The sequence below is a fragment of the Vairimorpha necatrix genome, chromosome 5 (assembly GCF_036630325.1).
Source record: "Vairimorpha necatrix chromosome 5, complete sequence".
Classification (NCBI taxonomy): domain Eukaryota; kingdom Fungi; phylum Microsporidia; family Nosematidae; genus Vairimorpha; species Vairimorpha necatrix.
Genome location: NC_088820.1, coordinates 605,129 through 630,159, shown reverse-complemented (window position 1 = coordinate 630,159; position 25,031 = coordinate 605,129). Strand labels below are relative to the sequence as shown.

The following is a 25,031-nucleotide window of genomic DNA, read 5'->3' as shown; positions in this document are numbered from 1 at the left end:
GAATGAAAAACTAAGAAAATATGACCTTCTTGCAAATGAACTGGGACTAATACATAAATCCCAGACAAGAATAGTTCCTTATGTAATGACATGGGATGGAGTGGTGACCAAATATCACAGAAAGTACATCAGGGAGCTAGAAATCCAACCCTACCTGGAAGCATATATCCAGTCTATTGTGATGAAGAAGACTCTAGAGTCCATCTCTCTGGAACGACGACGAGGATACGATCAGGAGGATGCAGGAGAAGATGAAGTGGCTAGAGCTGTAAGCGCACTAGCGAATATGGTGACTGTTAAAGAAGTGGTGTCGGCAAAGGGGAATGAAGCTGCTAAAGTGAAGTTGGAAAACATTAATAATTCCACAGAAACCAAAGTCTGTGAAGAGCTGAATCCCATGAGCGATACCGGGGAAAGCTGTGCTATGAACATCTAATCTTAATGATAAATTAACTCAATAAATCTTTTATTATATATATTAAACATTATTTATTTAAAAAACCTTTTATAAAATTGAACTACAATGTTGATGTACCCATTATTTTCGTACGATTTCTCGATTTTTTTCTTTTAATTTTTCAAGAAACTCTTCCATACTTTTTTCTAGCTCATCTACGTCGAGACAAAATTCTCCAACAACCGATTCTTTTTCAATTTTCTTTTTTTCAATCAGTCCTTCCTCTTCATATTCTCCCATACTTTTTTCTAGGTCATCTTCATCGAGATCAAATTCATCATCAACTGATTCCTTTTCAATTTTCTTTTTTTCGTAAAGTTCTTCCTCCTCATATTCTCCCATACTGTTTTCTAGGTCATCTTCATCGAGATCAAATTCATCATCAACTGATTCCTTTTCAATTTTCTTTTTTTTGATTAGTGCTTTAACCTTATATTCATAGATATTTATAGAACTTAAATTGGTGAATAATGCGACTGTTTTAATGACCCTTTCTGTGATCTTTTCATTGTATATTTCTAAAGCATCATTGTACAGAATCACCGTTTCCCTAAGAACATTTGTTAAATTAATATCATTTACTTTGATACTCGTATCACATTCAGTTGTAAAATCCTTTCCAGGAATAATATCACTTATTTCTCTTAGTGTTTTACACAATTTATCATCGCTTAAATTATCTTCTTTTATATATGTTTCTGCTTCAATTATTAAACAAAAAATTATCATGTAAAGATTAATACCTCTCAACCTTTTTTCCATAAGTTCTGTTAATTCTTTCATCAATTGACTCTTTATAGTTTTATGGAGTTCTTTATGTACAATCATAGAATGTATATCACTAAAAATTTTCGAGGCCCGCTCATTTATTAGCGAAGCAAATATCAAATTTAAAACCGAACCTGGTTTGTCTAAAATTCTTTCAACAAAGAACTCCATCTTGTTATATTTTTTTAATAAATTGTAAAACAGCTCAAATTCATTTCTACAATCTGTATCAGATAATCTAGAAAATATTCTAACAAATTTTGCATTATTTAGTTCCTTATTGTAATAATCAAATTTATCATTAAGCATTTTGGCTTTCATATAGTATTGATGTTCAGGAATTGATTTTTTAATAACTACTTTTTTTATTTTTATATCATTCTTTGAATATTTATCTCGTGTTCTTATACAGAGTGAAATATTATTTACTACTATAGCTTGATCGCCATCTTCAATATCCAGATTAAATTCTTTTTGTGAAAATATATGTATATCAAGAATTTTCTGCAATATTTTATTCTCCCTACTATCATCTTCATAAATTTTGACGTCTACTTTGTTAAACAGCTCGTCGATGGCAAACTCAAAGAAATAAAGCACATTTTCAATGTCGATAATCAACAAAACAATTTTTTTATGTGTCCATAATTCATTATAATAACATATTGAAGATTGTGGGTCTGTAATAGACACGTTTTTAAGAGTTCTCAATTTTGTAATTATCTTTTGTAGTATATCATTTTTATGACAAATGTTTTCATAGTAAATTTCGGTATTCTTCGCATCAATTCTCCTTAAGGCATTTATTTCTTTAAGTTTTTTTAATAAATTTTACATATTAGGACAATTAAATAGAGAATCTTTACAGTAAAATAGATATGTGTACTCCTGCGAATCATTCGATAGTGTTTTTATGTTATCTTCAATTTCCTTTATAATATCATCAAATGATTTGTTTTCTTTCGATATAATTATTTCTTTAATGCATTCATTATCGTAATTAACCTTCGTAAAAAATTTAATATTATATTCATCACAATCATAATCTACATATATATTCATGTAATTATTATTTTTTCTCTTATCACAAAAAAGATATTCTCCTGTTTCAAATTTTTTAAAGAGCTCATCTCTCATTATTTCAATTAGTTCTTTGGTTTGTGCAAATCCAAAAATAATCACAAAAAAAACTTTTAAGAGATTCATAATGGGGTAGCATTAAAATTCTTATTTATACCAAAATTAAATAAAAATATTGCGCCATTTTATGAAATATAACAACAAATAATTAGCCTGTATTCTAGTTGACAGGTATAATTTTTTTAATTTAAAATGATTAGATATTTATATCTCGTTTTATATAATATCACTAATCATATTCCAATAATTTACCTTATGTTCTTTGATTTTGCCATAATTTATTAAATTATTCCGCAAATATAAATTAAAATGATGTCTGAAATTTAATTTAGATTTTGATTTTTTTTTCTCAATTCGGAGATGACAAAAGGAAAAATCCACCTTTTTTATTTATAAATCGTCTATACATTCATATATTATTTATTCCCTAATCTTAATATTAATTGTCCTTAACTCAAATATTATTTTGTTATTGATTTTTCTAAATAATTTATGAAATTTATTGAGGTTTTTTAATTATCAGATGACGTGTTGATTTTTCTTTTTGAATTAAGAAAACAAATTTAAATAAATATTTTTTTCGCTTATTTAAAGTGAATTTAGAATCAAAATGTTGAGTATAGCATGTCAATCAATGATTTTTTTAATATCATTTGATTTTTACTATAAATTGAATAAATAAATAAACCTAGGTTTTTTGGTAATTATTATGACCACAACTACAAAGAATATTTAAAATAATAATAGAAAAAATCATTTTTTAATATTTGTAATAAGCAAATTTGGTTTTTAGATAGTATTCTACATAAATTGTTAAAAATATATTTTAATAAGACGTTGCTTCATTTTATTATTCTTGTCATTAACAGTTTTTTATATTTCGTACTAATAAATTGTTTTATTGTTAGCATTTACCATGATTTTTGTGTGAGATCTAATGCTTTTTTTAATTGATTCTAATTTTTTATTACACATTGTACCTGAAAAAAATTATCACTAATTATTATCCGTTGAATTGAATAACGATAATATAAAGCACAATTGACAGTATAATTTTATTGTTTGGAAGATGTTTTCTTAAATCATATTTTTGTTCCTAATCTGTGTGTATTTTGCATAATTTTTTCTTGTAATTTAAATTACATAGAGGAATTGTTTAAACATATATATTTATTTATTTTTTCCTAAAATAATCAAAATGTTTTTTTGAGATAATAGTATAATTTTTTATGACTCTTTTTCGTTGGTTTATTCGCCGAGTGATCACAGTATCACTATTTTATCTATTGTTGACAAAAAAAATCTTATTATCTATTAAACGTTTTAATAACGTTATAAAATTCATCTAAAATTTATTTGATATTTATGTAAAATAACATAAGTTTAAATTTTATGTCAATCTGACAAATACCAACAATAATCATATTTAGTTTTTACGATGATTATGTAGAATCGAGTTCCGGTACATAGTTTACTTTAATCCTAAAGAAAACAATATGTTGAAATTTAACAACATAATTATAATTAACACAAAAATCGTGTCTGCGAGTAGCCGAATCCCATAACGAATCCTGGACAAACTATGCTATAAATATCTAGACAAAATGGAAAACCAACTCAATAAATTATTTTATATATGATTATAATGTACTAAACTATAGCGACGAAAAATAAAATTTTATTTGTTTTATACGATTTTTTATACTGTTTTACTACTTCTCAAAACTTACATAAAAAAATTTTGTATTGTCCGTCTTATTTTTTGTATAAAATGTTGTTAACTCGACACTGGGGAATTTATTATCTACAGTGATTTTTTATTACGGTTCCTAGAACGTTAAACTTTTATAATTTCTATAAATAATTAGCTGTTATTTTATGTATTATCTTTAAAATTTACTTAATGCTCGATTTTAAATGCTAATATAATTTTGTAAAACGCTGGTTAATTTTATTAAATATTCAAATTAAAGTATACTTTTATAGATTTTATTACTTAGTGTAATAAAATGATTGTGATTAATAAATTTATCATAGTAAAAGTCAGATGTTATTTTTATTGATAAATTGTTCTTATATTGTTTGGTATAGTTTAAATCGTGTTAAAATATTTAAATTTCAATTTTAGACCTTTTCTTTATCTAATAAAATATTTACAATTTAAGCAAGTTTTTGTTCCCTTCAATTTAGAGTCACTATGAATATTGTTTTAAAAATTAATTGTAATCGCATAAAAGCAAAAGCGAAGTATTTTAACGACAATTTTTATTTTCTAATGACAACGAAATTTTCTTAAATATATATCGTTTATGATTCAATTTACTTTTTTGGCTCATTATTTAACCAAAACTATAAAAAAAGCTTCTCAATATTTTGTTTTTTCTTTGTGATTTTGTAATCCTAAGAAAGATTTTTTATTTATTGTTTTTATATTAATTTATATGAATTTAAGTAGTAATTTAGTAATTTGGAATGCATATTTAAGGAGTTAACAACACTTCTAATATAATTTTTTTAAAAAAGAGACCCAACATATATTAAGGATCGTTTCTTAAAATTTTTATATTTTCCGACATTTTATAACGGCTTCAACCATCAGAAAAGTGTGAAATTGAACATTAAATGTTGTAATCATCTTATTAAACGTTACAGTTTACTTAAATCTTTTTTAATATTTATATATGACTAAAACGCCTTTGCTTGATCGAATAAAAATATAATTTTTTACATTAAATTCTTATTTTCACATAATAAAATATGTAAGAAACAAAATTTAACCACTTAATCCATTTAAAGACGAGGAAAGAGCATCCAGTAAAAAAATATATGACTGTTACATATTTTGAAAATATTATAATAGTAGTCGCTGTAAATTTTTAAGCTGATACATAGATTTTAATTTTATTTTCGAAAATACTAAATGTATTTTTATGTTAAGATTTATTTTAATGTACCATATTTTTGAAATAATATAATACTAAAATTTTTATGTAATATCTTTTTTTTTGCGAGCCATGTTCTAAATTTTTAGTAATATATTTTATAAATTTTTTTAATATCATAAAGAGTTCTGTTTTGTTGATTTAGTTTAAATTTGTATTTTTTTCATTAACCACATAAATCAATTTTTAATAAATTTTTATAATAAAAATTATATTTAAGATTTCATTGTTATTACATATAAAATTAGCAAAATTATTTTTCCTTATTTTTGTTTTAATTTATTTTTTATTTAGATCATTAACTAATTGTAATTTTCGAATTTTATTATTTTTTTTTGTTCATCAAAAAGAAATTTACGCAAGATTAGGTTTCGAAAAAGAAATATCTAAACTCGAATTATAGATGTTTAACATGCTAGCAATTAATAATCAAAAAAATATTTTAAAACATGTTTGTGCAAAACCAATACCATAAATAAATAATTATATATGTAAAAAATGATACACATGTCGAATACATTTTGGCATTGTTTTGATATATTCGACACAATATTTCTTTAAACATTTTAGGTACATGGTCGTGTGGAATCCGGATAAAAATTTGAATGTCCCCTCATAAAAAAAAATGACAAAATTGGTAAGAACAAAATTTGTTAAAACGGGGGTTTGTTTGAATATGGAAATAAATTAATGTTTATTTTTAAAAAATCAAATAATTTAGAACAAGACTGTGTCTTACTTGCCTTGTGGCTTGTTTCACGCGGCTATTGTCCTTGAGGTAATAAGAGAATGTATTACCTAGTTCCATTGTGATCATGAAAGTAAAGAGAATATGATGCCGCATAGACAAATCGCAGGGACCAAGCACAGTAGTGTAAATCTCGTCGTCGATTTTGTAAACTTTAACGGTCCTGAAACACAATACCAAACAAATTGAATAATTTTGGTTTCTTTACAAAAAATATGCGGTCTAGGCATGGATCAAAATAAGGCAACACAATAAGTACCTTTTACTGATCCTCTGATCTTATTAAATACCTAAAAATCATCGTCTTACATTATGAAAGCAAATTGCTAAGTCTTTTTACATTTTTTTTTATTTTTCTCTTTTTTTAAATTTTAAAGCGGGTTCCAAACGTTCATGTACCGCTATTATTTCTTGCACGCCGTGGTTTCGTATTTTTTGATGATTTTAGTTCATACATTAAGCATAGTTGGAGGTGAATGCATCTAACTGCCTCATTGTGTCTTCAAGTGTAATCAAATAATATCATACGATCGCATTTTGTTTCTAGGTGATGAACTGTCTTCTTTTTTCTTAACAGTGTGGATAGTTTACTGATGTTCCATAAAATATATTTATATCCTAAAAAGGCATAAAGCCCCCCTCTTCTGTTGCTTTATTACAGGTGGTTGCAATTTTATAGTCCAACTTTTGCATTTTTATAGTCCATTAGTTTTCTCAGTGGCTTTTTTTTTGAAAACCATCTCCCCACATGCCTAGAAAAGCGAGATCTACAGTCACATAGATGTCTTAAAACTGATTGAAAGACATATAAAAAACGAAGACTTGACCTTAAAAAATATTGAAACAACATTAGATTTAAGTTATAAAACAGTTTGGAGGATCCATATGAAAATGTTAGAGGGAGAATCTATTTTTTCTACAAGTTTAAATAATCGTTCTAAAGTTTCATCTCTAGAGTATTAAAGGCTATCGACCCTGTGCTAAAAAACATCATTGCACGCAGTAATGACAAGACTCTGAGTGAAATCAAAGAAGAACTGAATACAATAGCTAATGTTTCAATGTCTTTGTCGAGTATTTCGAGAAAGCTAAAATATCTAAATATTACGAGAAAAAGACTATCTCTAATTCCTGCAGAGCGTAATTTGCGGCACAAAATTGATAAAAGAGCTGAATATGCCGTGGAAATATCGGGATATTCATTAGAAAATTTGGTTTTTTGGATGAAACTGAATTTAATGCTCATATACAAGGCATTATGGGGGTTCTTACAAAAACAAAAAAGCATTAAAACAGTCCCTGCAAATCGAGGCAAAAAATTTAAGTTGTCTTTGCGTGATTTTAAAATCGAATATTATAGCATACGAAATGAAAAGGGGCGTATTAAATAGCTTTATTCGTCGAATTCATTAAAGGGAATCTTGTAAATTTTTTTCAAACAAATCCTAAAAGATTTTAATAAAAATTTATGCTAAATTTCATCATTCAAGAGAAGTTTTGAGTAAGCTAAGAGAATTAGGCATATCTTTTTTTTTTTGCCTCCTATTCCCCACAGTTTAATCCTATTGAAGAATTTTTTCTATAATAAAATCGAGGTTTTGTGCTATGCGAAACTCAAATAATACAGTAGAAATGGATCTGTAATATATGCTAAACGAAGATTTTAGATTTTCGTGCAATGAATTCTACACTAATATGGTAAGATAGCTTGAAATGGCAAGGCAGAAAGACGAGTTTATTTTTAAATGGGGTTGTGTATTATTTGACACATAATTTTATTGATTGTTCATTATATATCAATTTCTGGGGTTTTGCTGTTCTTTTTAAAATCGATTATAAAAATGCAAAAGTTGAACATAAAAATGCAAAAGTTGGATTATAAAAAATGCAATTGTTGGACTAAAAAATGCAATTGTTGGACTAAAAAATTCAAAAGTTGGATTATAAAAAATGCAATTGTTGGACTAAAAAATGCAAAAGTTGAACTAAAAAATGAAAACCCCTGTATTTCCCCTTCTTACCATAGAGAACTTTTCTTTTTAGATACATTCTGATTTAATGCCTGCATATAACTTTTTATGGTTTATTTATGTTTATATTCGTTATTAGTCAATTTTTTTGCTAACGTTTATCATTTTTGCATCGATTACTTGGTCGTTCAATTAATGCTTCTCTATAAGATAGGGTATAAAGAGCGCTTAATATAATTTGCTTTTGGTTCCTGTAAAATTCACTATATTAATATTTATTGATAATAAAATAATATCGTCTACTAAAAATTCAATCATAAATTTTATAACATAACATTAATACATTAAAAGGCCAAGACTCAAAGTATATCTTGGAGCATACACTCATCAACATTTTTTTGAGAAGATATAAAAGTTAATCTCCAAGGAACGACGACAATTACATGTTAAGTAAAATGCTAGAGAGATGAAAAAGAAAAAAACTTGTAAGGTACTTAAAAAAAAGCGTGTAATAGATAATGATGCTAAAATTGAAACTAATAGCAAAAACAGAAACTATAGACTTTTGGTGCTGAATTTCATGGTCGAAAACATACTGTCTAAATAAGAATCAGCACTTTATTTTGTGAGATTTACTACATAAATATATTTAAGTAAAGATAAAATAAAGAAATTTTTATTGTTTGTTCGTATACAACATTATATAACTGTAAATTATTCGCTAATATACATTAAAGTTTTCCCAACAGCTGCTTGTTATTGGATCATATTTTATAAGTATATTAGTCTAGCATTCTTAAACTATATTTAACGATTTACTGTAGTTAAGAAAAGGGGGTTTTACGATTATTCATGCTAGTCAAAGAATTTTGTTTAATTTTGGCAAATAATTCATCTCTATTTAAACGCCATATTAAATGGGTTTTGTCATTATTTATTATAGATATTTTTATTTTTGACAATTTTTTTTTCTCAAATTAAATAAATCTAAGATTTTACTATTGGATTCAAAATTTATACTATCAATTATTTATCCATAAATGTTCTAGTGTATTTGAACTACAATGTTGTTACTTCCACTATAGACTTCTGAATTCTCGGCTTTTTTCTTTTAATTTTTTAAAAAACTCTCCCATATTTTTTTCTAGCTCACTTGCATTGAGATCAAATTCTTGTACAGCTGTTTCCTTTTTAATTTTCTTTTTTTCGATAAGTTCTTCCACCTTATATTCATAGATACTTATAGAGCTCAAATCAGTAAAAAAAATGTGCTATACTGTTGACTTTTTCCGGAATATTTTCATTGTATATTTCTAAAGCATCATCGTACAAAATTACCATTTCCTCGAGAATTTCGAATAAATCTATATTTCCTTCAGTGCTACTCGAACTCGAACCACCATCAGTTGTAGCATCCCTTTCAGCAATTATTTCACCAATTTCGGTTAATGTTTTACACAATTTATCGTCACTTAAATCATCTTCTTGTATATATATTTCCGCCTCAAATATTAAACAAATAATTACTACATAAAGATCAATGCCATTATATTTATTCTCTATAAGTTCTGTTAATTCTTTTGTCAATTTGAATCTTCTACTGTCTCCTTCATCTCCAATAGTAAAACCTGAACCAAAATGATGTGTTAATCCCTCTCCAAACAAATGCCAAGCAAATATCATATTTAAAGATGATCCTGGTTTGTTCAAAATTCTTCCAATAAAGAATTCCATCTTGTTATGATTTTTTAATAAATCGTAAAATAGCTCAATTTCTCTTATATAATCTGTATTAGATAGTCTAGAAAATATTCTTTGAAACTCCATATAGCAATTTTTGCTTATGTAATCTTTATATTTATTTTTAGGCATAGAATTCTCTATTTGAAAAGTGTTTTCACGCTTATTTTCTATGTAAAAAATTACCTTTTCTGCTTCAATAGAAATTTTAAATACTTGATCATATAATCTTTTAAAGATGCAACTACTATCAAATTCTACAGCTTCTAATTCATTATTGATAAACAAATCAAATTTTTCTTGTGATAACTTATGTATATCAAGAATTTTCTGCAAAATTTTTTCCTCACTACTGCAATCTTCAAAAATTTTGACGTCTACTTTGTTAAACAGCTCGTCGATGGCAAACTCAAAGAAATATAGAACATCTTCTATGTCGATAATCAGCAAAACAATTTTTTTATGTGTCCATAATTCATCATAATAACATATCGAAGATTGTGGTTCTGTAATAGATCCGTTTTTGAAAGTCTTCATTTTTGTCATTATTTTTTGCAATATATCTCCGCCATAGAAAATATTTTCATAGTAAATTTCTGTATTCTGCCTATCAATTCTCCTTAAGGCATTTATTTCTTTAAGTTTTTCCACTAAATTTTCAGTTATAGAATCTACAAATTTTCGATCTTCGCAGTAAAATAGATATGTGTACTCCTGCGAATCATTCGATAGTGTTTTTATGTTATCTTCAATTTTCTTAATAATATCTTCAAATGATTTGTTTTCTTTCGGAATTGTTAGCTTTTTAATGCATCTCTTTTCGCGGGGAGTTTTCAAAAAAAATTCAATATTATATTTTTCACTATAAAAAGCTGCATGTATATTCATGTAATTATTATCTTTTCTCTTATCACAAAAATGATAATTCCCCATTTCAAATTTTTTCACGAGCTCATCTCTCATTATTTCATTTAGTTCTTTGGTTTGTGCAAATCCAAAGATAATCACAAAAAAAACTTTTAAGAGATTCATAATGGGGTAGCATTAAAATTCTTATTTATAACAAAATTAAATGAAAATATTGCGCCATTTTTTGAGATATAACAACAAAAATTAGTCTGTAATCTAGATGACAGGTATAATTTTTTTTAATTTAAAATGATAAGATATTTATATCTCGTTTTATATAATATCACTAATCATATTCTAATAATTTACCGGAGGTGGGTACTTTAGACCCCCCCCCTTTGAAGCGCTTTAATTTTTTTTTCGAACCCCAAAATTGAAGTGCAAAAAAAAAGAGGAGCAAGAAAGGGACAAAAATTTCTTATCACTTTAAACATTAAAAATACAAAATAAATATATATTTATGTACACAATTATATTTTAATACAAGTTTTTACAATAATATAAACCAATAAGCTAATTTTGCCCTTCTGATTTTTTAGAATTGGGGACAAAAACGCTCCCCTCTGAGAGTGTTCACTTTATAATTTTGAACCCCAAAAACGAAGTGCAAAATAAAGGAGAAGCAATCATTAGTACTCAAATTACTTGCATCTTCAAACAGTAAAAATACCAAATAAATATATATTTGTATACGAAATTTAATTTAAAAAAAGATTATAACCATAAAACTATATAATTCTTTATAACTTAACATATTTAAATTAAATTTTTTGATTTAACAATATGTGTAGATCGTTGAACATTTATTTAAATTTTCTTTTATAAATAATATTTATAATTTTAATTGTTGGTTTATTATTAAAGTAGATTTTTGAAGAAAATCTACTTTAATAATAAACCAACAATTAAAAAAAATTGAAAAAATAAGAAGGGCGAAAAAAGACACAATACTTCAAATGATTATTATAACTAAATCTAAAATTAATTTTTGTATAAAAGCATATATTTATTTGTTATTTTTAATGTTTAAAGTGATAAGAAATTTTTGTCCCTTTCTTGCTCCTCTTTTTTTTTGCACTTCAATTTTGGGGTTCGAAAAAAAAATTGAAGCGCTTCAAAGGGGGGGGGGTCTAAAGTATCCTTCACCCTAATTTACCTTATGTTCTTTGATTTTGAAATAATTAATTAAATTATTCCGCATTTATAAATTAAAATGATGTCTGAAATTTAATATAGAATTTTGATTTTTTTTTTCTCTATTCGGAGATGATCAAAAAGACAAATCACCTTTTTTATTTATAAATCGTCTATACATCCATATATTATTCATTCCCTAATCTTAAAATTAATTGTACTCGTGTCAAATATTATTTTGTTTTTGATTTTTCTGAATATTTTATAAAATTAATTGAGGTTTTTTAATTTATCAGATGGCGTGTTGATTTTTCTTTTTGAATTAAAAAAAAAATTTTAATAAATATTTTTTCGCTTATTTAAAGTGAATTTAGAATCAAATACAATGAATATTTAAAATGAAAATAGAAAAATCGGCTGAAGATGCCCAAACACCCCCCCCTCAGAGGGTGTTCACTTTATTTTTTCGAACCCCAAAATTGAAGTGCAAAATAAAGGAGGAGCAAAGAAGAGACAAAAATTACTAAGCACTTATTACATTAAAAACAAAAAATAAACATACGTTTATGTACAGAATTATATTTTAATTTAAGTTTGTATATTTATAACAATTGATAAGCAGTTTTTACCCTTCTGATTTATTAGAATTGGGGACCAAAATGCCTTCCTCTGAGGGTGTTCACTTTATTATTTTAAACCCCAAAAACGAAGTGCAAAATAAAGGAGGAGCAATCATTAGCATTCAAATTACTTGCATCTTTAAACAGTAAAAATACCAAATAATTATATATTTGTATACGAAATTTAATTTAAAAAAAGAATATAATCATAAAACTACAAAATTCTAAATAACTTGGCATCTTTCAAATTAATTTTTTTGATTTAACAATCTGTATAGATCGTTGAACATTTATTTAAATTTTCTTATATAAATAATATTTATAATTTTAATTACTGGTTTATTATAAAAGTAGATTTTTGAAGAAAATCTACTTTTATAATAAACCAGTAATTAAAAAAAAATTTAGAAAAATAAGAAGGGCAAAAAAGATACAACACTTTAAATGATTATTAGAACTACATTTAAAATTAATTTTTGTATACAAGCATATATTTATTTGTTATTTTTAATGTAATAAGTACTTAGTAATTTTTGTCTCTTCTTTGCTCCTCCTTTATTTTGCACTTCGTTTTGGGGGTTCAAAAAAATAAAGTGAACACCCTCTGAGGGGGGGGTGTTTCGGATCCTTCCTCCGAAAAATCATTTTATGTTATATTCAGTAATTATATTTAACCCAATTATGTTAAGCACTTATATGGGAGCGATACCTAAAGAAGAGTTCACTAGAGAGGTTTGTGGCCAAGTAGTCAGAAAGATGTTACAGGAGTTAGAGCGTATATTGTATGAATTGGATTTGAGAGATGTGGATAGAGAGAAATGGAAGAGTGAGCTGTTCAAGTTGGCTTCGATAGATTTAAAAGATTTTATTGTGAGAAATATCAAAAAGGAAGAAAATATTGAAGGAATAAGGAAGAAGCTATTGTTGAGAATTTAGGAAATAGAGGAGGAAGAGAAGATATATGAGGAAATGAAAGAATTTATTTCTAGGACTATAAATGAAGAAATTAGTAGAGAACAACCCAGACAAAAATTGAGAGTACCGAGATGCTTCTATTGTGATAGACAAGGGCATAGGGTGTTTGAATGCAGACTGAAGATTAATAGAGATAATTATTATAAAAAGAATAACGAGGATAACAGTTGCAAAATTGAAGTAGGTAGGGAATCAGAGTCAAGTCAGGAGCGAGATTTTAGAAGATCAAAAAGAGGACTTAGAGTTAAATTTGAGAAAAATCAAAAAGAATATGCTATTAAAGAGGAGAGTAAGAGAATCAGATGAATTTAGATAAGTATGCGAAGAGTTTCGGAGAGGTTTTTAAGCTAGGAAAAGAGGAGATAAAATATTTTAAACTGGAAAAATGTAAAATTAATACAGAAGCGGGTAGTGAGGTATCTAAAAAAGAACAAATGGTTCTGCGGGCGTTGATAAAAGATACAGAGTTATATTTAGAAGATTTATTAAAAAGGAAGTGATAAGAGAGTCAAATTTAAGTTGGAGGAATCCTATAAGGTCAATCAGAAAGCCAAGTGGCGAGATAGGACTGGATAGTAATTTTATGGCATTGAACGATATTGTAGAAAAGGACGAGTATAGATTGTCTAACATAAGAGATGTTGTAAGGGCTACGCAAGGTGCAAAACATATGACAGTTTTCGATTTAGAGAAGCTTTCTATAGTATAGAGATGGAGGAGGTGGATAAACATAAGACGGCGTTTGATTTTAATGGCAAGGTTTATGAATGGAACTCTATTGTTATGGGATATAAGAATGGCCCGTAGATATTGCAGAGAATTATGGATAGGATTTTTAGAGATATGAAAGGCAAAGGAGTAGAGGTGTATATGGACGATATTGTGTTGTACAGCCGAACGATAGGAGAACACGAGCAAATAGCGAAAACAGTATTAAATAGACTGAAGGAAAACAATATGAAGCTGAATGCAAATAAAGTTCAGTTTTGTCAACGGGAAGTTAAATTATTGGGAGTCACTTTAAATGGAGATGATATAATGCCGTCAGAGATAAAGAAAAATGAAGCCCTAGAGTTTTCGATACCAACATGCGTGTCAGATGTAAGATGATTTTTAGGAATGACGGGTTGGTTCGGAGCTTTTATTAAGAATTACGCCGGATTGACAGTTAAGTTGACAGGCAGTTTAAAAGGGAAGAATGATAAGTGGACGTGGACGGATGATATGAAAAACGAGTTTAATAATTTAAAAGAAGTATTGAAAGGCCTAGGAAAGCTGCAAATAGCAGATTATGATAAAGAATTTTTGTTGAGGACTGACGCTAGTAATGTAGGCATGGGCGCAGTACTGTTACAGAAAAATAATCAAGGAGAATGGGTGCCAGTACAGTGGGCGTCTAAGAAGTTTACCATTGCGGAGATTAATTATGGAATATCGGGAAAAGAAATGTACGCAGTTTTTTTTTTTTTTGGGGGGGGGGGCGTTAAAAAGTTTAAATTTGAATTAAGAGGTAAGAAATTTAGAATAGAAACTGATCATAAAGCGTTGGGAGAAATTAGAAACTAGCCCGACTTTAAGAATGCTAGAATTAATATATGGGCAGAGAAGATTCAGGAATTTGATTTCGAGATAGAATATAGAACTCCAGAAAATATGGTCGTAGCTGATGCGGAAAGTAGGGTATATACAAAAGAAAAGGAGAAATGAAACACGCCGTGATGGACAAATAGATGGGAAAAGAAATAAGCACGTAAAAATAGTAGAAGGTAAAGAATACTGGGTATTTGATAGTGGTAGAGAAGGCGAGATGCCTTTGGAACAAGACAGAGAGAGATTTTAATGGATTGTCATATCATTTGAGCCACAGAAGCAGATTACGGTATATTATGAGTTGAGGAAACAGTATTATTGGCCAGGAATTAAAGATCAGATCGAAAAAGTACTTAAGAACTGCGAGACCTGTCAGATTTATAATAGAAAAACAACTGGCGGTACTGATTTAGTGACCACAACAAGATATTTAGAGAAGGTTGACATAGATTTAATAGAATTCAGGGAAGAGAAAGCGGTTTTGTGTCTTAGCAGTTGATTACTTTACAAGGAAATTGTGGGGGAGAATATTGAAGAGCAAGCACGCAGATGGAATTGCCGAATTAATTAAGGATTTGTGTAAACAAGGCAGAACCCCCGAGAAAATCATTACAAATAATGGTAAAGAGTTTTGCAACGAAAAAGTTACCAAGCTATGTAGAAATTTAAATATTAGTCATAGAAAGGTCAGCGTTGAGTCGCAAAGAAGTAATGGAAGAGTAGAAAGTGTTTTTAGAAAGTAAGAGATAGTATTTTAAAGAGCCAAAAAGAGAAATTCGAGAACAAGATAGTTGAAGCTATTGAGAAATATAATTTAAGTTTTCATGCTGGAATTAAGTGCACGCCAGTAGAAGCTTTAACCAATAATACAGGAAATGTTAGTATGGAGAATAGTCCAGAGGGGAAGTATGCGCAGCAGTTTAAAAGTTGGTTTAGAGAAAAGTTCAAAAGGAACCAGATAGTTAGGGCTGCCAAGAATGAGAATTTAAAGGGATGTAGTAAGTATAGTAAGGGTCGATTTTTAGACATGGGAAGAGTGATTGAGCTATGTCCAGGGGATTCATATATAGTGAGATTAGAGAATGGAAGGTTGGTGAAAAAAAGGCATTATAATCTTAAGGGTGTAGGGGATTTAAAGTATGTTAAAGGAGACTAACCGTCTGGAGGAGGATGTTATATTCAGTAATAATATTAAACCCCAATTATGTTAAGCACTTAAATTTTATTATATTTCTAATAAGCATTCTTGATTTTAAGAAAGTATTCTACATAGATTGTTTCGGATATATTAAAATAAGACGTTGTTTCATTTTTTTATCTTGTCATTGATATTTTTTATTATTTGTACTAATAAACTTTTTTATTGTTACCAATAATCATGATTTTTGTATAATCCTAATGCTTTTTTTTATTTGGTTCTAATTTTTTTCATTACACATTGTATCTGAAAATAATATCTTTCTAATTTTGAACATTGTTCTAAATAATCATAATATTAGGCACAATTGACAGTATAATTATATTTTGATTTGTAGATGTTTTCATAGTTCATGTTTTTGTTTCTAATCTGTGTATATATTGCATAATTCTTTCTCAAAATTATAAGCTTTGCATTTTTATAGTCCAACTTTGCATTTTTGGCGCTACTTCATTTTCTTGCACCCCCCCCCCCCCGCTAAAAAAAAATCAATAAAAAGATATAAAATTTTTTTAAAGTTAACATTATTTTTGAGGGGGGGCAAGAAAATAAAGGCAAGGTATTTTTTGACGATGACGCAATCCAGAGGAGCTACCTCTGGACAAATATAGTTCTATTAAATTATACGTTTTATTTGATTGATTAAAGCCTCGTCGGGCATCCGTAATGGGATGCTGGTCCCTGGCTCTGAGGCCCTTCCTTGGTCGTGGATTCCAAGGGTACTGATCTTTGTCTTGTCTCATAATTTTGTTGGGGTCAGGGCAAAAAGGAAATAAATATTTGATTTTTGGAATAGACCGGTCGAATGGTCTATTTTCCAAAAAGGGAAAATTGATAAAATAAAAATAAATAATTTGTGGTATTTATAATACCACATTCTACCTCCTCTAAAGTTTTATGTTCTTGACATGTATCCACTCAGAGATTCCATTCACCTTTACCCATTTTCCTTTGGATCCTAATTGCGTTACCTTTCTCTTTCTTAAGTACTTCCGGTCTAATTTCGTAGCTGTCAAATTCCTTACATATACTTCGTCGCCTAGCCTGAATTTGGGAGTAGTTAATGTTTTTTTTATATTACGCATTTGTATTGCTCTTTCTAGTGGATCATAGTATTCTTTCCCATTTAACGCAGCATTGGGGGAACAACCTATTGATCTATTATAATTATTATTGATCACCCATTCGCACATATCAATGGCTGTGATTATATTTTCGCCTTTCATTATAGACAGTATGAATGTTATAGTGCGGTTTACTGACTCTGATATACCATTTGAACTTGGGGTATATGTTGGAACGCGTAAGTGCTTTATGTCCACTTCGTTTAAATATTGTTCAACTTGTTTGCTTGTATACTGCTTTCCGTTATCTGATATTAGTATTGTAGGTTTAGATTTTGTTAATTCAGTCCAATTGCTGATTGCGCTTATAATCTCTTCTCCTCTTATTTTATATGCTAAATATAGTTTCGTGTATCGTGTCTTTATGTCTGTTACTGTAATAATAAATCCTTTATTATGCTTACCCGCGTCCTTAAATTTCTCTAAATTAAATGGACCATATATGTCCGAGCTAATTCTTTCAAGATTGTTTTCGGCTGACATATGGGCTCCTACCCCTCTTTTGACATAAGTTACTTTGTAAGCTTTGCATTTTCGACAATCATTTACTATTTGTTTGATCCTATGGAATAGATGTGGAACATAAAAAAAATTCTTTAGATTATTGTACATTGTTGTTATTCCTCTATGGCCTTGTTCATGATGTATTTTATATAACCAGTGTTTTACTTTGTTTGGTTTCATAAAAATTTTTCCGTCTTTATTCATTTTTATCCTTTGATTTTTGTCCTTTATCATTGCATCTTTGACCATTTTTATGTATCCATCTTCATTGTTTTTGATAATTGTGAAGCATCTCGATAAACTATCTGCAATTACATTTTCTTTACCTTCTATGTGTATTAATTTATGGTTAAATTCATTAATGATTAACTTCCAACGACACATTCTTGAGGTTTCTAGTTTCACGTTGTTTAAGCAATTTTTACTGTCTGTTCTGACTTCTACAAAATTTCCTTGCAAGATGCCTTTAAAGTGTATGAGTGATAAAAGGATTCCAAGATATTCCTTTTCTACAATACTATAATTTAGTTCAACCTTTCCAAATTTTTTACTAAAATATCCAATTGGACCATCCTCTTGGTAAAGTACACTACCTATCCCCATATCAGAAGCATCACATTCTAAGGTGAATGACTTTGTGTAATCTGGGCAGATTAATCTCGCTCTATTTTTAATAAATTCGCTTATGTCCTTAATAATGTTCTTAACATGCTGAGTCGATTCTATTTTTGCTCCTTGCTGCAGCATGTTTGTCAATGGGAGTAATTTTGTAGACAAATTTGGTAGGAATTTTCTATACCATCCAATCGTCCCTAATAGTTTTTGGACATCTCTTTTAGTTTTTAGTCTTCTCTCTAATATTTCTTTAGGAATCAATTTGTTCGCTGGAAACACACCATCAGCATTTATTGTATTTCCTAGTACCGTGATTTCATCTTTCATAAAGTTACTTTTTTCAAAGTTTATTTTTACATTTTTCTCTTTGAGTTTGTTCAAAACATTTACTATTAATTTGTTGTGTTCTTCCTTGGTTTCTGAGAATAATACAATATCATCTATGTACACGAAGCAGTTATCCACTTCGTGTAATATTTCAGTGATGTATCTTTGGAAAATTTTTGGACCCGGTTTAATGCCAAAGGGTATACGTTTGTATCGGTATTGGGCTCCCATAATCATAAATGATGTCAAGTCTCTGCTTTCTTGCTGGATTTTAATCTGGTTGAATCCGTTCTTTAAATCTATTTGAGAAAAGTACTTATTTCTTCCCATCCTTAGTATACAGTCATCTATTTTTGGTATTGAAAAAATGTCATCTTCGATGTGATCATTTATCTCTTTAAAATTTATGACCAGTCTTAATTCACCAGTTTTCTTTTCGATGAAATATCCTGGGCTTGCGAAAGTTGCTCTAGACTTCTCTATAATATCTTCATCAAGTAATCTTTTAACCTCCTTTCTTGCTCTTTCATAATATTTGAAAGCTATATTGTAGAATTTATGTCGCGTGATATTCAACTTCTTTATAACCGTAAATCGAGCTTCATCCATTTTCATAGAGTAAAATTTATCATTTAGTTTCTTATAATTTTCAAGGTGTGAAATATAAATTTCCTTCGAAGGAGACACATAAAGTAAATTGTTAAATCGTTCATTTAACATCTCATCCGTGTTTGGTATCGCGTCCATAAAGGGAATTTCTTCATTGTTGATAACAAGTGATTGGTTAGCAAAATCAATTGTAGCTTTATTCTTCCTTAGCCATTCAGATCCTAGTAGTAAATCGACTGGGCAATTTTTAATAATATAGAATTCAATATCCATGATAATATTTGGAGACAACCTTATTCGTATTCTAGCTTTAGTGTTAATCATTCTTTCATCTCCATTTCCAAATATAGTAGTGAAGGGCTGACACGGTTCAGCTATATGATCATTCATGTTGACCACTTGTTCACTCACAAAATTCAAGTGTGAACCTGTATCGATTAACAATAAGTAATTATTTGAGTCTAATATTCCTATTATTTTTACTTCTTTCTGATTACTTGTTGTTCCTAGCTGAATAACCATATTATTTCTTTTTGTTTTTTCTTCAAAATGTATCGTTTTATCTTTAGTATCTTTGAGATTGTTCCGAAGTCTACAATCTCTTGTATTGTGCGAAAAGCTCTTGTGCACACTACAATAAGGATTTCTTGATTTGCAAATTTTGCTTGTTTCATTAGGTACATATCCATTCTCGTTTCGTCTTCCTATTTGAGAAATAATAGTTGATTCTAAAGTCTTTAGATAAGCAATAACGTCTGAAGTGGTCCGCGTATTAACCTCATTTTTGCAAAGTTCCATCTCAGTTTGTTTACCTAGTCCTCTAAAAAATACTTCTGAAAATTTTCTCTCAGCTTCTTGCTTAGTTAAATTATTTGAGAAACTGTAGGCATCTAACTTTTGGGAAATATTCTTCACATAATCTTCCAGATATATGTGGTTGCACTGCCTAACATCTTCGAGCTCCTGTGCAATTCTAAATCTCATGTTTCTAGGATAGGCAATTTCTAGTGATGCCGCTCTTAATTTTAAGTATGATTCACTATACTTGGCGTTTAAAAAGTGATCGCCAACTAACATGGTCCCATATATTCTTCCCATCTGCTCATCATTCCAGCCATTGGCCTCTGCTAGATTCTCAAATTTCTGTAGCTCCAACATTGAAATTTCTGATGGTTTTTTAATAATTTTTATTTTTTCTTTACTTATCACATCTGTTCCAGTGATCTTCATGTCGAATTCTCTGTATTCGAACATGGAATTTCTATCTTCGTAATTACTATTTAATTCGTCTTTGAATTCAAAATGACGCAATCCAGAGGAGCTACCTCTGGACAAATATAGTTCTATTAAATTATACGTTTTATTTGATTGATTAAAGCCTCGTCGGGCATCCGTAATGGGATACTGGTCCCTGGCTCTGAGGCCCTTCCTTGGTCGTGGATTCCAAGGGTATTGATCTTTGTCTTGTCTCATAATTTTGTGTGTGGGTCAGGGCAAAAAGGAAATAAATATTTGATTTTTGGAATAGACCGGTCGAATGGTCTATTTTCCAAAAAGGGAAAATTGATAAAATAAAAATAAATAATTTGTGGTATTTATAATACCACAGACGATTTGAGAATTTTTGATTGTCTTTTAAAATTCAACATTTCGGGGTTAAAAAAAATTTATTTTTAAATCCCCATAAGTTAAATCTTAAGAAGACTATTCGGGAAATGAATATATTGTGAAGATGTGTGCTTTAAAACAATGAAGCAATATTTGAAGGTTTTTTTAGACGCAAAGTAAAAATGGCTCTATAATAATTATTGATTGTTATATCTTTTTCTTCAGACTTTAGAAATTTTGGAAGCGAACATTATAAAGTTAAACATTCGATTGGCTTTATAAATGCTGATGGAGTCGACAAAAATCATAATGAAAAGTTTTGGTATCTTTGTAACAACAAATATAGATCTAGAAGTGGGATAATTAGGGATAGCATTAATTTATTTCTAAGAGCAATTCATATGGAAAAAAAAATTAATATCAAATATTCAAATAATGATGATAAGTGCCCTCTTAATAAAATTTTGGAAATTTGTGTGTCAGATTGTACAATAAATTTTCCTTGAATAACTTTTTTTTTTTGGGGGGGGGGCGAAAAAATGAAGTAGCGCTAAATGTTTTATGCTTAATAAATTCATGTTTTAAATCAACAATTTGGCGACAACGAGAAAAAACTTATTTATTTTCAGAAATGAAGAAAAATATGACCCACAGAATTCTTAGAGAATTAGCTGGAGCTGAGAAGGCATGAGGAGTTACATCGATGGCAAACATGTGCACCTGTTAAAGTTCTCCTAGTAATGGGTGCAAGGTATTTTAGAACGCCAGCTAAACGAGGTTCGACTAAAAGGCTGTGTTTCTTATTCATAGGAAGTTATTAATAGCATGGCGCCGAAAATAAGTATAGATGAACTTCTCGACCTTCGGTACCAATTCAATCAGTCTAATTACGTGGAATTCATGCCCTGATTGTACGCAAAGGGGAATGTATAGAGACCATATTGATCAATTTTGTAATGAAAACCCCTTTTTTAATTTGGCAAATGCTGTTTTAGTGTAAAATAAGAGCTCATTATCTTGGTTCTACCTTTACAAAGCTTTGAGTAATGTTTTTATGGTTAATGATTTATATATACAGGGGCTCACGAGCAGCTTAATAATGTAGATGTGATTAGCTGTAAATCTAGTATAAAACAAGTATGTTCTTGAGCGAAACGTTTAATGAGATGCTTATTTGTATGTAGGAAGGCCCAATAAATAATAATGTAATAGCACTACCTTCCGTAAAAATATTATGGAAGTAGGAAAAATGATGAAAAAAGGAGGAAAATTACTATTAAAGATTCGAAAAAATAGATTCACTTTTATAATTTTTGAAAAATAATGATTAAATGGTGTGTAAAAGGCTTCATTATATGTTTTAAAAAATAATTTAACGTGCTCATTGACACAGGAGCGGATATTAATACAATCAGGCACGGTGTTTTACCAAACAACCGTTGTTAAAATTTCAATTTATTCGCTTAGAGCAGCCAATAGATCCGAAATAAAAATTTATTATGAAACAGTAGTTAAAATTCAAAATGTGGATATAAAATTCGGAATTAAATTTTAATACCTGTTTTTTCACAATTCTCTCATTATAGGAGTTGTGCTCTTGGCCTAGAGGCCAAATAAAGAAACCAGCATTGAGCATATCTGGGTATGAATCCCGGGGACTCAAAAACGCTTTTACTTTTTAAGATGCAGTTGGAACAATTCGGAATGAGAAGTGTTCAGAAAAATCATAAACTTGTGGAAATGTATTGTGTGTGTTAAGACATAAAAAATTAGTATTTGGTTTAGAAATGCACCATAAGTCAGAAAACAGTCTCCTCCTTTGTTTAATTATTGAAAATGAAGTATCTGATGGATACGGCCTAGTTAGAGCCCAGGGCTGGTGCATTTAGAGTGGGACCCCAGAGCTAACTAAGAGACTAGACGAGGCGAGGCAATTGAAGGTTTCATGGTCATTATCCTACAAGATTGTAACACAGTGCCCAAATTTAGTGTGAAACTGGTAGTACCCGCAGCCCGATAAAAATTCCGGGTTGGTGATGTGGCGATGTAAGGAACCGTGTGCAATACAGATGATTGTAGGGATCTTTGAGTTAGTACGATGATGTTTCTCCTAGGATCATAGATAACCATGTCCGTTAAGTATATCCGTCATGAGGTCACTCTGGACGCGATCTGAGGTATAAATGGAAAGTGTTCTCCTGGAGCCAAAGTCCAATGGTTACGTCGTAGCTTGCTGCACCGGTAAGTTATATGGAGGGAGTTTTAGTGAGTTTAAATCTCATAGTACCAGTTGGATAAGGATCACACTTAAAGTTTTTTGGTCTCTATGTAAGGTTTCTCCTTGCCTCTTATTTGCAAAAAAAAAAAATTGAATCCAGTTTATCCGAAATTTTCAATTTTCTGTAAATATTCAAATGTTCCATGGCATTTTAAGCTGTTTTATCAATTTTATCCTGTAAATTATGTTTCGCAGCAATTTTGATATTTTTTTATACAAGTTATAATATAACCTCCTTGAATAGTCGACAACGACATTGAGACATTTATATTTGTATTAAGGTTTTCTATTATTTCACTGAGGTCATGTCAATGCTACGTGCAATGACGATTTTAAATACAAGATCTATCGATTTTAAAATCCGAGGAGATAAAATTATTGAACGATACATATCATTTTTAGAAAAGTCGATTGTTCCTCATGGATTTTTTTTACGAATTCCCCATACTTTTTTTCTAAGTTAAGTATAAAGTGACAGCAACATTTTTAAGGGTCATATTTCGTTTTTAGTGTTTTTTAGTTAGATTTAAGACGTATGCTAACCCTTGCTCGAGCTTTTCTTAGCATTGACGTTGTTTCAAAAAGACCTTATAAATAAAAAAAATAATCTATAAAAATTCAAAAGCTGGATTTAAAATTGCAAACCCCTGTATTTATGGCTTATATCTCCTCTTTTTTCATACAAATTTATAGTTTTAGTGGCCAATAACATATCTTCATTTGTCGAAAAATGTGAAGGTATTTTTTTATAACTACAACAATCATATTTTAATAGATAAGTACCAATAATGACTATACAAGAAAATATACATTGATTTTTTTTATAATTTATATCTTTATTTGTTTAAAATTCTGCCTATCTTCTCTCTCCCCTTTAACTTTCTTAAGATTATCCACAAATTTCCCCACCATTTCGTTTTTTTTAGTACACCGGTTTACAAAATTACACAATGTCTTTTCAAATCCTATACTTTTCATTGGTAAAAATCCACCCATACTATTAGTTATAAAATTTTTTATTAAAAGTTTTATCTGTACTTTTAATGTAAATGGATCTATCACGAATATTGTCCCCAAATTACCACATGTAAAACTCGGTGTCATAAAAAAAGGTATCTGCATCGGCTCGAATACTTTACAAGACAAGGCTACTATTCTCAACCCCAGTCCGTCTGTATTAGGGTACGAGAGGTTTGTTAATAGTTTTATTGTTGATTCTATTAACATAAACTTCTTCATACACATTGACTGTGTTTTCAGTGTGGTTTCTAAGTCTTCGAAGTTTAGTAACGAGTAGTCGCCAGCTACTTGTACGCCGTAGTCTTCTATATCTTCGTTTATATCATTGAAAATAGCGTTGAGATATTTTATTACTGTATTTCTGCTTGTAAGATTGTCGGATTCAGGAATTAATATTGATTTTGAGAGTAAAATTTTTTGTATGGTGAGCTCGTCTAAATGGATTTTGACTTTGAGAATGTAAGAACCTTCTTTATTTGAACATTTAGAAGATATGAAGATAAGAAATAGGAAAATGAACATGTGTGCTTTTTTTTTTATTTTTTATTTATAAGTTACAAAAGTCCAAACGAAGACATCAGTCAAATAAAACAGTGATGTAATCAAGAAACTAATTGTAAAAAAGAGGTTATTAAATTAATTAAGTACAATGTTTGGGCCGAAACTTAGTGTAAATTACTAACTATTACATATAAGAATTACAAATTTATAAGTATAAAATATAATTTAAAATTCTATTGATTTAAGTTTATTTT

At 29.0% G+C, this 25,031-nt stretch overlaps 3 protein-coding genes across 4 annotated transcripts; all 3 read right to left on the bottom strand.

Annotated features, from left to right (window-relative positions):
* Positions 1 to 538: 538 nt before the first annotated feature.
* On the bottom strand, positions 539 to 2,431 carry VNE69_05088 (uncharacterized protein; the record flags this gene model as incomplete). Of its 2 annotated transcripts, XM_065473570.1 has the most annotated exons (2): positions 539 to 2,018; positions 2,061 to 2,431. In XM_065473570.1, 2 exons carry the CDS (start codon positions 2,429 to 2,431, stop codon positions 539 to 541), a joined length of 1,851 nt encoding a protein of 616 aa, XP_065329641.1. The 2 variants fall into 2 exon arrangements, with proteins under 2 accessions (XP_065329641.1, XP_065329642.1); XM_065473569.1 differs by lacking the exon at positions 2,061 to 2,431 and having other exon boundaries at positions 539 to 1,285.
* Positions 2,432 to 9,104: 6,673 nt separating this feature from the next.
* VNE69_05087 (uncharacterized protein) lies at positions 9,105 to 10,797 on the bottom strand (the record flags this gene model as incomplete). The annotated part of the gene is made up of 2 exons (XM_065473568.1): positions 9,105 to 9,248; positions 9,310 to 10,797. 2 exons carry the CDS (start codon positions 10,795 to 10,797, stop codon positions 9,105 to 9,107), a joined length of 1,632 nt encoding a protein of 543 aa, XP_065329640.1.
* Positions 10,798 to 24,084: 13,287 nt separating this feature from the next.
* VNE69_05086 (spore wall protein 7) lies at positions 24,085 to 24,798 on the bottom strand (the record flags this gene model as incomplete). Its single annotated transcript, XM_065473567.1, has 1 exon — positions 24,085 to 24,798. The coding sequence occupies one exon, from the start codon at positions 24,796 to 24,798 to the stop codon at positions 24,085 to 24,087; it is 714 nt and encodes a 237-aa protein (XP_065329639.1).
* Positions 24,799 to 25,031: the final 233 nt, after the last annotated feature.